At 34.5% G+C, this 10,484-nt stretch overlaps 1 protein-coding gene across 1 annotated transcript in view; it reads left to right on the top strand.

Annotated features, from left to right (window-relative positions):
* The first annotated feature begins 1,018 nt into the window (after nt 1–1,018).
* LOC149779075 (general transcription factor IIH subunit 4-like) overlaps nt 1,019–10,484 on the top strand; it is a 46,482-nt gene continuing 37,016 nt past the window's right edge. Inside the window, exons 1-2 of the mRNA XM_089939628.1 lie at nt 1,019–1,161; nt 5,106–5,210. Of these exons, the coding sequence (XP_089795754.1) occupies nt 1,019–1,161; nt 5,106–5,210 (248 nt within the window). The remainder of the gene's footprint in view (nt 1,162–5,105; nt 5,211–10,484) is intronic.

The following is a 10,484-nucleotide window of genomic DNA, read 5'->3' as shown; positions in this document are numbered from 1 at the left end:
CTGAGAAGTCAAGGAATTTCATAGAATAAAAAGTTTATGCACCCAATCCCCAAAATGTGTCCCTGTATTTTCTTTTCCGAAGGCCATGTTTGAGAGCACATAAAGCTGACAGTTCAAACATGTGTCTTTTCCCTGGGTGATAAATTTGAAAAACATCGTGTATTTAATAACTTGATGCAGTTCAAATTAGTTGTCCTCCATGCAATTTTTGAGATAGTTTACTTGCCTTGAACCCACGTGTCTAATACTTTAGGTGGCTAATTCTGCTTTCTAGCCAAGTATTGGTATTACAGCGTTTATATACTGTGCAGTGACCATTTGAGGTGCATATGCCTAAAATCATTTTCAAGCATAAGACAAGCATGAAACCTTTAAATTATAAATATATCTAGATCTTTAATTATTAAACAATAATAGCTCAAAAAGTCACATCGTAGACTTAAGAAATTTCACGGATACGAAACTGTCTCCTGCATCCTCAGAATATAGTTCTCAATTGGAAACAGATCACAATTAACAGCTCCGGTCAGTACCCTTTCTCCTTTTGGTGGTGATACAATAGTTAGATTTAGGCATTCTTGGCATGGATTTAAAGGAAATTGTTTATTGTTTAGAATACAAGTGTATGGTGTGGCTGTCTGCGTGTGTTTCGGCGATAGTGTACAGTGGGTAATAAAGGCTTGATGATGATCCGGAAGTGAACTCTGTTTTCCATTGCACGCTGGTTTGTTTACAGTTTAGACTTTCCAAAAAAAAGCCGGTGAACGTAAGATAAGAACTTCACCGTGAAGTCATCTTTCAAGGTATTTTCGATTAGCATATATTTGTATTGATTGTCAATAGTGGAATGTTCAGTACTAAGAAACAAATGTAGCGAATATATAGCAAAACTGTGTTCTGAGTCAAATTACGACAAATTACATCCGAGGTTTACTTTTTGACGGAAAACGCCAAGGAAATTCCGACTATCATTCATTACACTATCGGATAGCCTCTGTTTTTACCGCCTTGTTAAAGCATGGCTTCAGCGTTGAGCGGTAGTTCAATCACTAGTGGTAGGAAAATAGACTGCAAAGATTTGCATAGTTATCTCAGGACATTGAGTACTTCAGTTTTAGACAAACTCTATAATCATCCTGCTACTTGTCTCGCTGTTTTCAGGTAATCATGCAACATTAAACTTTTCCCCTTAAGTCGAATTGATGGCTCTAGTCGCAGTCTCTTTACTGAGAATGAGATTAGCCGACTTATCTGCTTTCGATCCTGATTGCATAGGCCGAAAAAACAAAAATAAGCCGGTAGCTTTGACTAGAGGGTACAGTGGTTGCTACGGTGTCCCAGGAGAGTTATTTGTTTTGAGGCACAAGTCATACGATACAAGCCTCTAACTGTACTCATTATGTGTATTGCTCACTCCGCTCCTGACATTAATTTTTGAACTGAACTTGGAAACGTGTTGGTTTTCTTTTTTACATGGACTAAACGGGTACCCTATAGCTAATTTTATTACTCTGGTAATTTTGAACGGGAGGTTACCCGGGCACCTGTTGACTTCTTTAGTCGTATTTCAGAATTTGATTAAAGAAGCGGCCGCACGATTCACCCAAAACCTGCCCAAATCCACTACAGACATGATGTAAATTAAATTATTGTGTTCTTTTCTGTCTATCAGCTTCTTTCATACTTAGGGACCAAATTTTTGCTTATGGAGACATTATATCTGGTAGCTATGTGGCGACCCAAACAATAAATCTACAATGAATGCTGTGTTAGAAATATATTGCTGTCAAACTTTTAACCATTTATGACTGTTAACTAAGTTTGTCATTTACTCACCTTCTCAAGATGTTGCAGTGCACTGACGAAGTCAAACCTTGATTCATTCAAAGAATGACAGGAGAAACACACATAATCCAGATCCAGTTTTCCCCATTGTCTTAAAATAATCTTACCATACTCATTAATATTGGAACATCCCACCTTTTATTTACTCACTTCTTTGATTTTTACTGCCTTCTGTAACATCCAAGGACTGCTGCTTTGTCAAATCATGTACTAGAATAATAGTTTACTGTGTATGCATTGTTTGCCATAAATTATATATATATATATATATATATATATATATATATATATATATATATATATATATATATTTTTTTTTTTTCTGATTCATTTTAGAACACCCTACCTTTTATCTACTCACTTCTTTGATTTGTACCTCCATCTGTAACTTCTGTGGACTGCCGCTTTGTCACAACATGTACTCAAATACTAGTTTGGTTCATAGTAAAAAAATTGTGTTTTGGAGACAATTTTTCGCCTTACATGTTTGTATTTATAGATCTTCCCATCTGCCTCACACAAATGAATCCCATGCACAGTAGACTGCTTTATCATTATCCTTAAATTTCAAGCAATGACAGTAGTATTCTTAAATGCAGTGACATGAAGTATAAACAAAATAATGGTTCAGCAGTTATTTTCACTTCAGTTTAAAAATAAAGAATCAGTACCTTTACATGATTTCTAATTTTTATATACATATAAAACATCAAGAAGAAATATGATATATTGCTGTAGCCCATAGCAATAACAAATTGTTAATAAAGACAATAACACATACATGTAAAAATGTTTATAAATTTGTGCATATTTTGTTGTCATCCTTGTTGATATGTATGGCACGCTGATGGTCAATATTTACTTCACAATGAGGCCGTTTATACTTGGAACGTATTGACTTTTACTTGATAACTGGCATTCAGGATGAATTCAGTAACATGTCTCCCTTTGTCATTTCCCTCCAGTGTAAATGATAAATGCGGCATAATTTGTTGTCTGTTTCAACAAGATAGTAATCTTTCCAATTTTTTCTTGTGGTTTTGGGTATGTTTCATTTGATTTACATCATGTTTGTGGTGGATTTGGGCAATTTTCGGTGGTTTGGGGTGAATCATGCAGCCCTTTTTAAGTGGCAATAATTCCCATTATTTGGATCATTGTACGTTCATATTCCCATGAAGTTGTTAGGTCATTAATTACATGCCCCAAGGAATACATAAGGCAAGGGGGAAAAAAATGTTAAATTTTGCCCTACAGCATAAGACCTGATGATGTACTTATGTTTGGGTGCTACAGGCGATGCGCCTCACATCTTCTGCCTATGTTAGTGTGGAGTTTTTTATACTTTTTCAGCCTAATGAAGTTATACCTTGCTATGATGTCACAATGAAAGTATCAAGTGTAAAAAATAGTTGTGCTACCTGTTGTTAGTAATGACAGCCAATGCCCTCTTGTCTCCGTTTTAGTACCTGGTCTCCATCATTAAAATTTTCCTCTTGAAGTTTGTTAATGGCATTTAAAGTGCAGAGCATTCAACAGTCACTTTGCTTAAGCTATTAAATATTAAGCTTCATTAGTATTAAATATTAAAGCAATAATTAATATTTAATTTAATTTGAGTCAGTGCATTTACATGACCATGTTGACATACACTTTATTGACATTCCTTTTTTTATTGTTTATACCTGGATTATTTCTCTTGAATATACAAGATCAAAATACACTGGAGTTTCTTCTATTAGACATGATTTTTCTCCATTTTAAAGTGGAATTCGCTTTCTCCTGAAGTGAACCAGATTTTTCTTGACATTATCCGTTTTTTATATCATCTCCGATCTGGTTTTTAAAAAACAGTCTGTCCAGTCCGATTCTGCAACGACCCTTGTAAATTATTCATTCCATATATTAGTTAGCTCACAACTCTTGTAAAGAGTATTCTGATTGGTCAAAGGTTTTAAATCATCCAATGAATCTTTGTGTAATGGAAACTGATGGCAATGGAAAAAAGAAGCATGCATGCATAATATGATAAATGTTTAAAAAATGTGTGGGAATGGCAGGAACGAAAAGTTGGTGGAAATTTAGTTGGTCAGTTTATAAGAAAACTGAACGCTAGAGGAATGTCCTCTGCATTATATATCTGAATTACGGTAATCACAATTGGAAGAGTTTAAAACAGCACCTGCAAAAGAAGCTGCATATGAAAAAAATTGAAGATCAGAAGGCATCTGGAAAAAGTTCAATTAATTACTGTTAAAAAAAGATTTCTTGCATGAGAGAACAGATGTAGCCCTCTGTCAGAATATGTGCACTGCATTTTGCCAAGCACCAGCTTGAAAGGAAAAATGTTCTCATTAAGGAGGAAAAGAAATGACTGCACATTGAGCCCAAAAAGTCAGTGGTGACAAAAAGGAAGGCTAATCTTTGCCAAAGCTGCAAAACGAGCTTCGCTGGCATGTCAACATGTTGTGTCCATTGGAGAAAAAGACAAGTGAAAGTATGGGATTATTTGTAAATAGCTGATGTACTAGCATGTTTATTTTACAGATTTGTTTTGAAAAGAGAGAAGTATAATATAATTGCTGCAAAAATTAACAAATTATTGTGACCTAATTATGATGTGAACACTGACATGCACATGAAATAACTTCAGCATCAATAGTATTGGAGAACAAATTCATGTGACTATAAATTTTGTGAAATTATTGAACGCAAGTTAAACATTTTTAATAAGTTTATTAGTTTTTCAAATGAGCATTTTGGTTTATTTTATGACCATAAGTTGCACCAGGAGCAGTTTTTTATGAGTGTAAAATGCATCTTGGGCCGGGGGCATACAAATGGGTACTGATGTTTCTGGGGTAAATAGTATAACAGGAATAATTTGCTTTAATAATACTTTTTTTAACCCATTTTAGTGAAAAGATTGTCATTTGCACTCACAGTGAATGTATTTTCATATAATGATTTTTATTTGTGTTATAGTGTCATATAGTTAACCCTGGTCTGTTCAGAGCGAGGGGTGGGGTTGGGGGCATAAAAACAGTGGGCACCACAATATTCTGGTGCGTGATATAATATTGTTAACTGTGATATATATTTTCTCAGATTATTAATGTTTTAGTTCAGTTGAATCAGTTCCTTCATGGATTGAAGATACTGCAATGCCACAAGAACAGCTATGAAGATCAATAAATACCTCAAGTCCGCCATTCATATTGTACTTGTCAGTATTACCAGTATTGTTATTTCTGTTTCAGGGAGCTCCCAGAACTAGCCAAACATTATGTGCTGAGGTTACTGTTCATTGAACAACCCATATCTCAGAGTGTTGTCAGTCTATGGGTGGACAACAAGTGTAACAGGTGTGATTTTATAAAACTGATTCGGATTAAAAGGGGTGATATGGGGTGGGGGGGCAACAGATGAGATAGGTGTAATGTTCTGTGATTGATTATGGTCAAAAGTGAAAAATATTAATATATGGAAATGAACTAAAAAATAGAACTGAAACACTAATTTCACTCTGTAAAACTAATTTATTTGGTATTTATTTATTAATGTGCTTCCTCTTGTTTGCATTAGTGACATTTTTGTTGATTGAAATCTTTCGTATTAAAAGTTGAGAATTTTGTAATGTTTGATTCAGATTTCCAGGTCCAATCTACTGTTCTGACAATAAAACGAGTGATACATCAGGATTTCATCTACCAATTTTGATCACAATTTTCGTCAATTTCTACAAATAGGGTTCACTTGTTTTGTATTTGCTAGTTTTATCAAATGGGATCCATGTCTTACCTAAAGTTATAAGCCGGTATATGAGTTATCAGGGTCAAGGTAGTGGTGTATCAGGGTACTAACCATTAACATTATGCAATGATGCATAAATATGGACTTTGTTTATGGGAACTGAACTGTTCACGGTAGTTTGCTTGCTCACTGGATGATGTTTTGATGCAAAGTTGAATAGATAAAGTCATATGATTAAAGAGATTATTTTTTTCAAAATGAATTTTGTCTTTGTAGTTAGTGTCTGGGTATTTTAAATGATAAGGTTGACAATTTCTACTTGTTCAACAATTAACCTGGGATTGCAATGCATTCAGTCTGAGTCTATCAAAAAGATTTTTCACAAATAGTTTTTGACAGGTTTTGATGGTTGTCAATTGATAATTTACCATCATTCATATAGTGTATTACTCCAAATTAAAGCTTAAAATCAAAATAGAAAATCTCTGCTGCCATTTTAACAATGCTACTTCATTGTTAAAAGGATAAATCAAAGAGTATACAAAATACTTGCGACTGGTTAATGTATTCTTTTAAAATGTATAGCTAATGATCCAATAAACAAACAGATCAAGTTCTTCAGTAAATTAAATCATATTTCATCTGAAGGAATTTGAAGAGCACATGAATAAAAATCCAAATGAAGAAGTCTTGTATAGAAAAATTTAATTTGTTGTATGCCACTTTTAGTCACTGTAACAAAATAATATACAAGATTATTTAGGGGGTTGGAATACTCGTGAAACACGGATTTTTAAACCTTTGCAACTGCTTTAATTTCCTGATTTAACAGTACTACTACCTTTGCTACTGCTAGCACTGCTACTAATAACAGTAAGAATGATGCTGTAAAACCTAGCTTGAAAAACCAGTTATGTGAGACCACCTGTTTTGAGAGACCTTATTTTCAGTGCACAGATTTATTGATTATATAGTGTTATGAGATAATTTTTTTGGTCTTTCAAAACAGGTTCTACTGTAATAACAACAGCAGCAACAAAATTCATGAAAAAATATGGCATCCTTTTCCTCATGAGACACATTTTGGAGCTTAAAGTGGACCTCTTTGGAAGAAAATTGCCATGTCTTTATTACATCCCATGGGAAATTTGAATAAAAGATGATAAAAGGATGAATATAGTATACATCAGGTGCCACAGGTACAGTGTTATATAAATGAAATTATAAGAGGGCGATCTAATTAACAATAAGTGTCACTGGTGTAGTGTCATATAAATAAGATTAAAAAGGGGAGATCTAATGAACAACAGGTGTCATGTTTTATAATGGAGATTAAAAACGGGAGATCTAATGAACACGTGTCACAAGTGCAGTGTTATATAAATGAGTCAGATTTAAAGGAGAGATATAGTGAACAAGTGCCACAGGTGTAGTGTTATAAAATTAAATCAGATTTAAGGGGGAGATACAAGAGGTCTTTGAATATTTTGTTAAAACATTTTTTTGTTAACCTGTCAATAAACTAAATGCTGATCAATAGAAAAATATTTTATCAAATGATCTGAGCTGCAAATGATGTATGCTATGCACTTGAAGATACAATAAAACTTCTCATGAAAGAATACTGTTATGCAAGGCCACCATTCTTGAGAGATCTCACTGCACCGATTTATTAATTATATAGTATTATGAGAGACCACCTGCCCTAAGAGACCATCATTTTTTGACAGAAGGGGTGGTCTTTCAGAACAAGTTCTACTGCACATGTAACTGCTCTGGTGGCCTAGATGTTAGAGCATCTGCCTCGTATGCAAGAGGTCGCAGGTTCGAAGCCTGGCCAAGTCATACCAAAGACTTACAAAAATGATATTAACAACTGCCTCGCTTGGCGCTCTGTAATGTAGTTAGTAAAAGGACTGGTTGGCCTGGTATCAGGATAATGTGCCTGGGTGGGACATCATGCTACATATCTGCGGCATGATGCCCCAGTGCTAGACACTACTATTAACTGTAACACTCCAATATGTTTTTTTAAAACCTACATTAAAAATCTAAATCACTCACTCACTACTGTACTTGCACGCAACATACCATATGTATTTAAAAAAACAGTGGCATTAAAATGTCATCAGAGAACATTTCTGCTAAAGAGCAAAGATCCTACTGTTAAATCCAGGTATTCTTAGTGTACAGTAGACCTGTACTGAATGACCACCCCTTCTGCCCAAAAATTATGGTCTCTCAACAGAGGTGGTCTCTCATAACAATGATTTTTCAAGACTGGTTTTACTGTATTCTCTTACTGATATAAAAGTAAATGTTACTGATGTAATTCTTTCATATAATCTTAAGGTGGTTTCATCACTTTAAAGATGGTTATGAAATCAGTGAGTGGGAGGTGGTTGCCATTAAGGGGGTAATTGAAGAAGGTACTTATTACACAGTTGTAGATATTTCTCTTACCAAGGGCATTAATTCATCAGTTTTTAACGTATCTAAGAATCATCTGAAGCTAAAGGTTTTGTTAAGGTAATTTCTGCATTTATTGATGGTTGACCAAAAAAACCACTGATTGAAATGGCCAAATAGTTTGTCATCAGACATGAAAATAGTGGCCAGAGGTGTTTGAATGTTATTGTCACAGTTGATAAAATATCACTTTTCTCTTTCTTGGCGGACCCCAGTCAACAGATACAAATAAAGTTTGGAAGGGAGGGAGGGAGAAAATGAGAAGAAATTCAAATCTCTTCACGTAGTCAGACTGTCAGTTTTTACACGTTATTTTCCGATCCAAAGAGTCAGGTAATCCAGATATCTCTGCCTTATTCTGCTTGTATAGCTGGCTATTTGAATGTTGCTTAAGGGATGCCTAAAGTTGTGGAACACTAGTGAACCATCACACCGGTACCCAACTGCTCCAGCTTATTTTCTGTGAGTGTTCTGCTAGATCTGTTCAGTTCCAAATACTAAATTTCTTGCTTATACACTCAAATTGACATATGAAACACTATATTTCCAAATCATTCATATACCCTGGCCATGTGTAGAAGGGCCTGATTTCTGACAAATAATATATAAGACATTGGGAGTTTCTAAGAAGAAATTTGTTTTGAGGCTTGAAAACATTGCTTTGACTGAAAGGCATTGACCTCTTGAGTACTGAGATGAGAATTCAACAGGTGTGTTTAGCTATCTTAAACCAGTCTGAGAGTAAACTATTTGATTTTTTGGGTAAATACAGGGTCAGTGTTTCCCTTTACCCTCATTTGCGCTTCAGAGACCCCCAAATTTTTAATTTGACCCCCAGCTTTGATACCAAAGTTTGTTTTTCACTCAGTCTGGCCCCCAGTTTTGACACCATGGAGATTTTTGACTCTCAGTCTTGCACCCCTTGGGGATACACTGCAGGGTTTTATAAAAACATTTGATGACTTTACTGATAATAATAGAAAATTCCTCCACCTGTGTTATTTAATGTTTGGTTCTGTTCCAGCCAGTGTTAGCAGTGCAGTGAAAAGTGCCTGTATATTTAATTTGACTAGAAGATAGGATTAAAATCTATATTGAGCAAACTGTGTGCAGGATTGGTTGAAGACAAACACAAAGAAGGTTAAATGACATTATGGTTGACATTCCAATAATAATTTGAGGGTCATCAGCTTTTTCAAACATCAAAAGACTGTTCACACATCACCACATTACAGGCCTTTGGCACATTTGTACATTCAAGACTACAGACATGTCATGACATTACAGGCCTTTGGCACATTTGTACAATTAAGACTACAGACACATTATAGGCTTTTGGCACATTTGTACATTCAAGGCTACATATAGATCACCACATTAAAATAGAAGAAACAAACTATGATGCTTTTTCCATTAAGTTGTCAAAGTGCTAATTCTTGGCTGACCATTGTTTCTTTTTAATTAAAAGAATGTTCTGTTGAGAATATTGCCAGCATTGTTCATTGAAATTCATTGGAATTCCATACTTCAACTTTAATTGTGTTTCCCATTTGTTTTAATTAAGGTCATACAAGTGCTTTGCTTTCTCTTCACTTCTTCTAAACACTTTACCAGAGGGAGAACAGCCTGGTCTTAGTTTGTATATGCTTACAGCTGGTGCTAAATGGATCATTGAATAAGTTCATTAAAATGGACCTTTGCATGATCAAATTTATTTAGTTAGTATTTGTATTTTTCTGTTTGTATAGTTCTGTAACGGTTGAGCATAAGTTTATTGTGGGCAATTAAATATTGGTATATTTACCAGAGTGTGCAAATAGATTTTTTTATAGATTTTCTAACCCCTGAGTGAATTGAATAAAAATTTGTGTAGAATGATAGCTTATACCATTTGATCTGGAAGTTTAGTATCATAATTTTCAATTAAACATTTTTCTAATGGGAGGTTTTAAATATAGGCAGAGCAGATGAAGGCATTGCTGAATAGCCCTACTACTTGTGAAATTAATGTGTATATGTATAGATCACTTAGGCGTATGCAAGTCTCAGTCAACACCTCTCCAGTTAACTTTTACGTTACAAAACATTTTTTTAACAAAGCCTGAAAATTATTTCATTTTACTCACTGGTCCAGGACCTGTAGGACCCTACATTGCCCAGGTACACATATGCCAAGTACTGGTCCAGCACATAAGTCTGCAATGCAAAATTATGTGAACCCATATGTAATAGTTTGTAATTTCACAGTATTTGAATCAAACATTGAAACAAAATGTATCTAATGTATATTCTAAATTCCATAAATGTGAATGATTTGGTAATATTATATGGCATGGATTTCGAACAAGACAATAAGAAGCAATCAGCTTGATAAGGTTATGATATTCCAAACCAAAATATAGTTATTACCCTGTTCA

This window comes from Sinohyriopsis cumingii, chromosome 17 (genome assembly GCF_028554795.1).
Source record: "Sinohyriopsis cumingii isolate HCF-2022 chromosome 17, ASM2855479v2, whole genome shotgun sequence".
Taxonomy (NCBI): domain Eukaryota; kingdom Metazoa; phylum Mollusca; class Bivalvia; order Unionida; family Unionidae; genus Sinohyriopsis; species Sinohyriopsis cumingii.
This window is presented reverse-complemented; position numbering and strand designations above follow the sequence as displayed.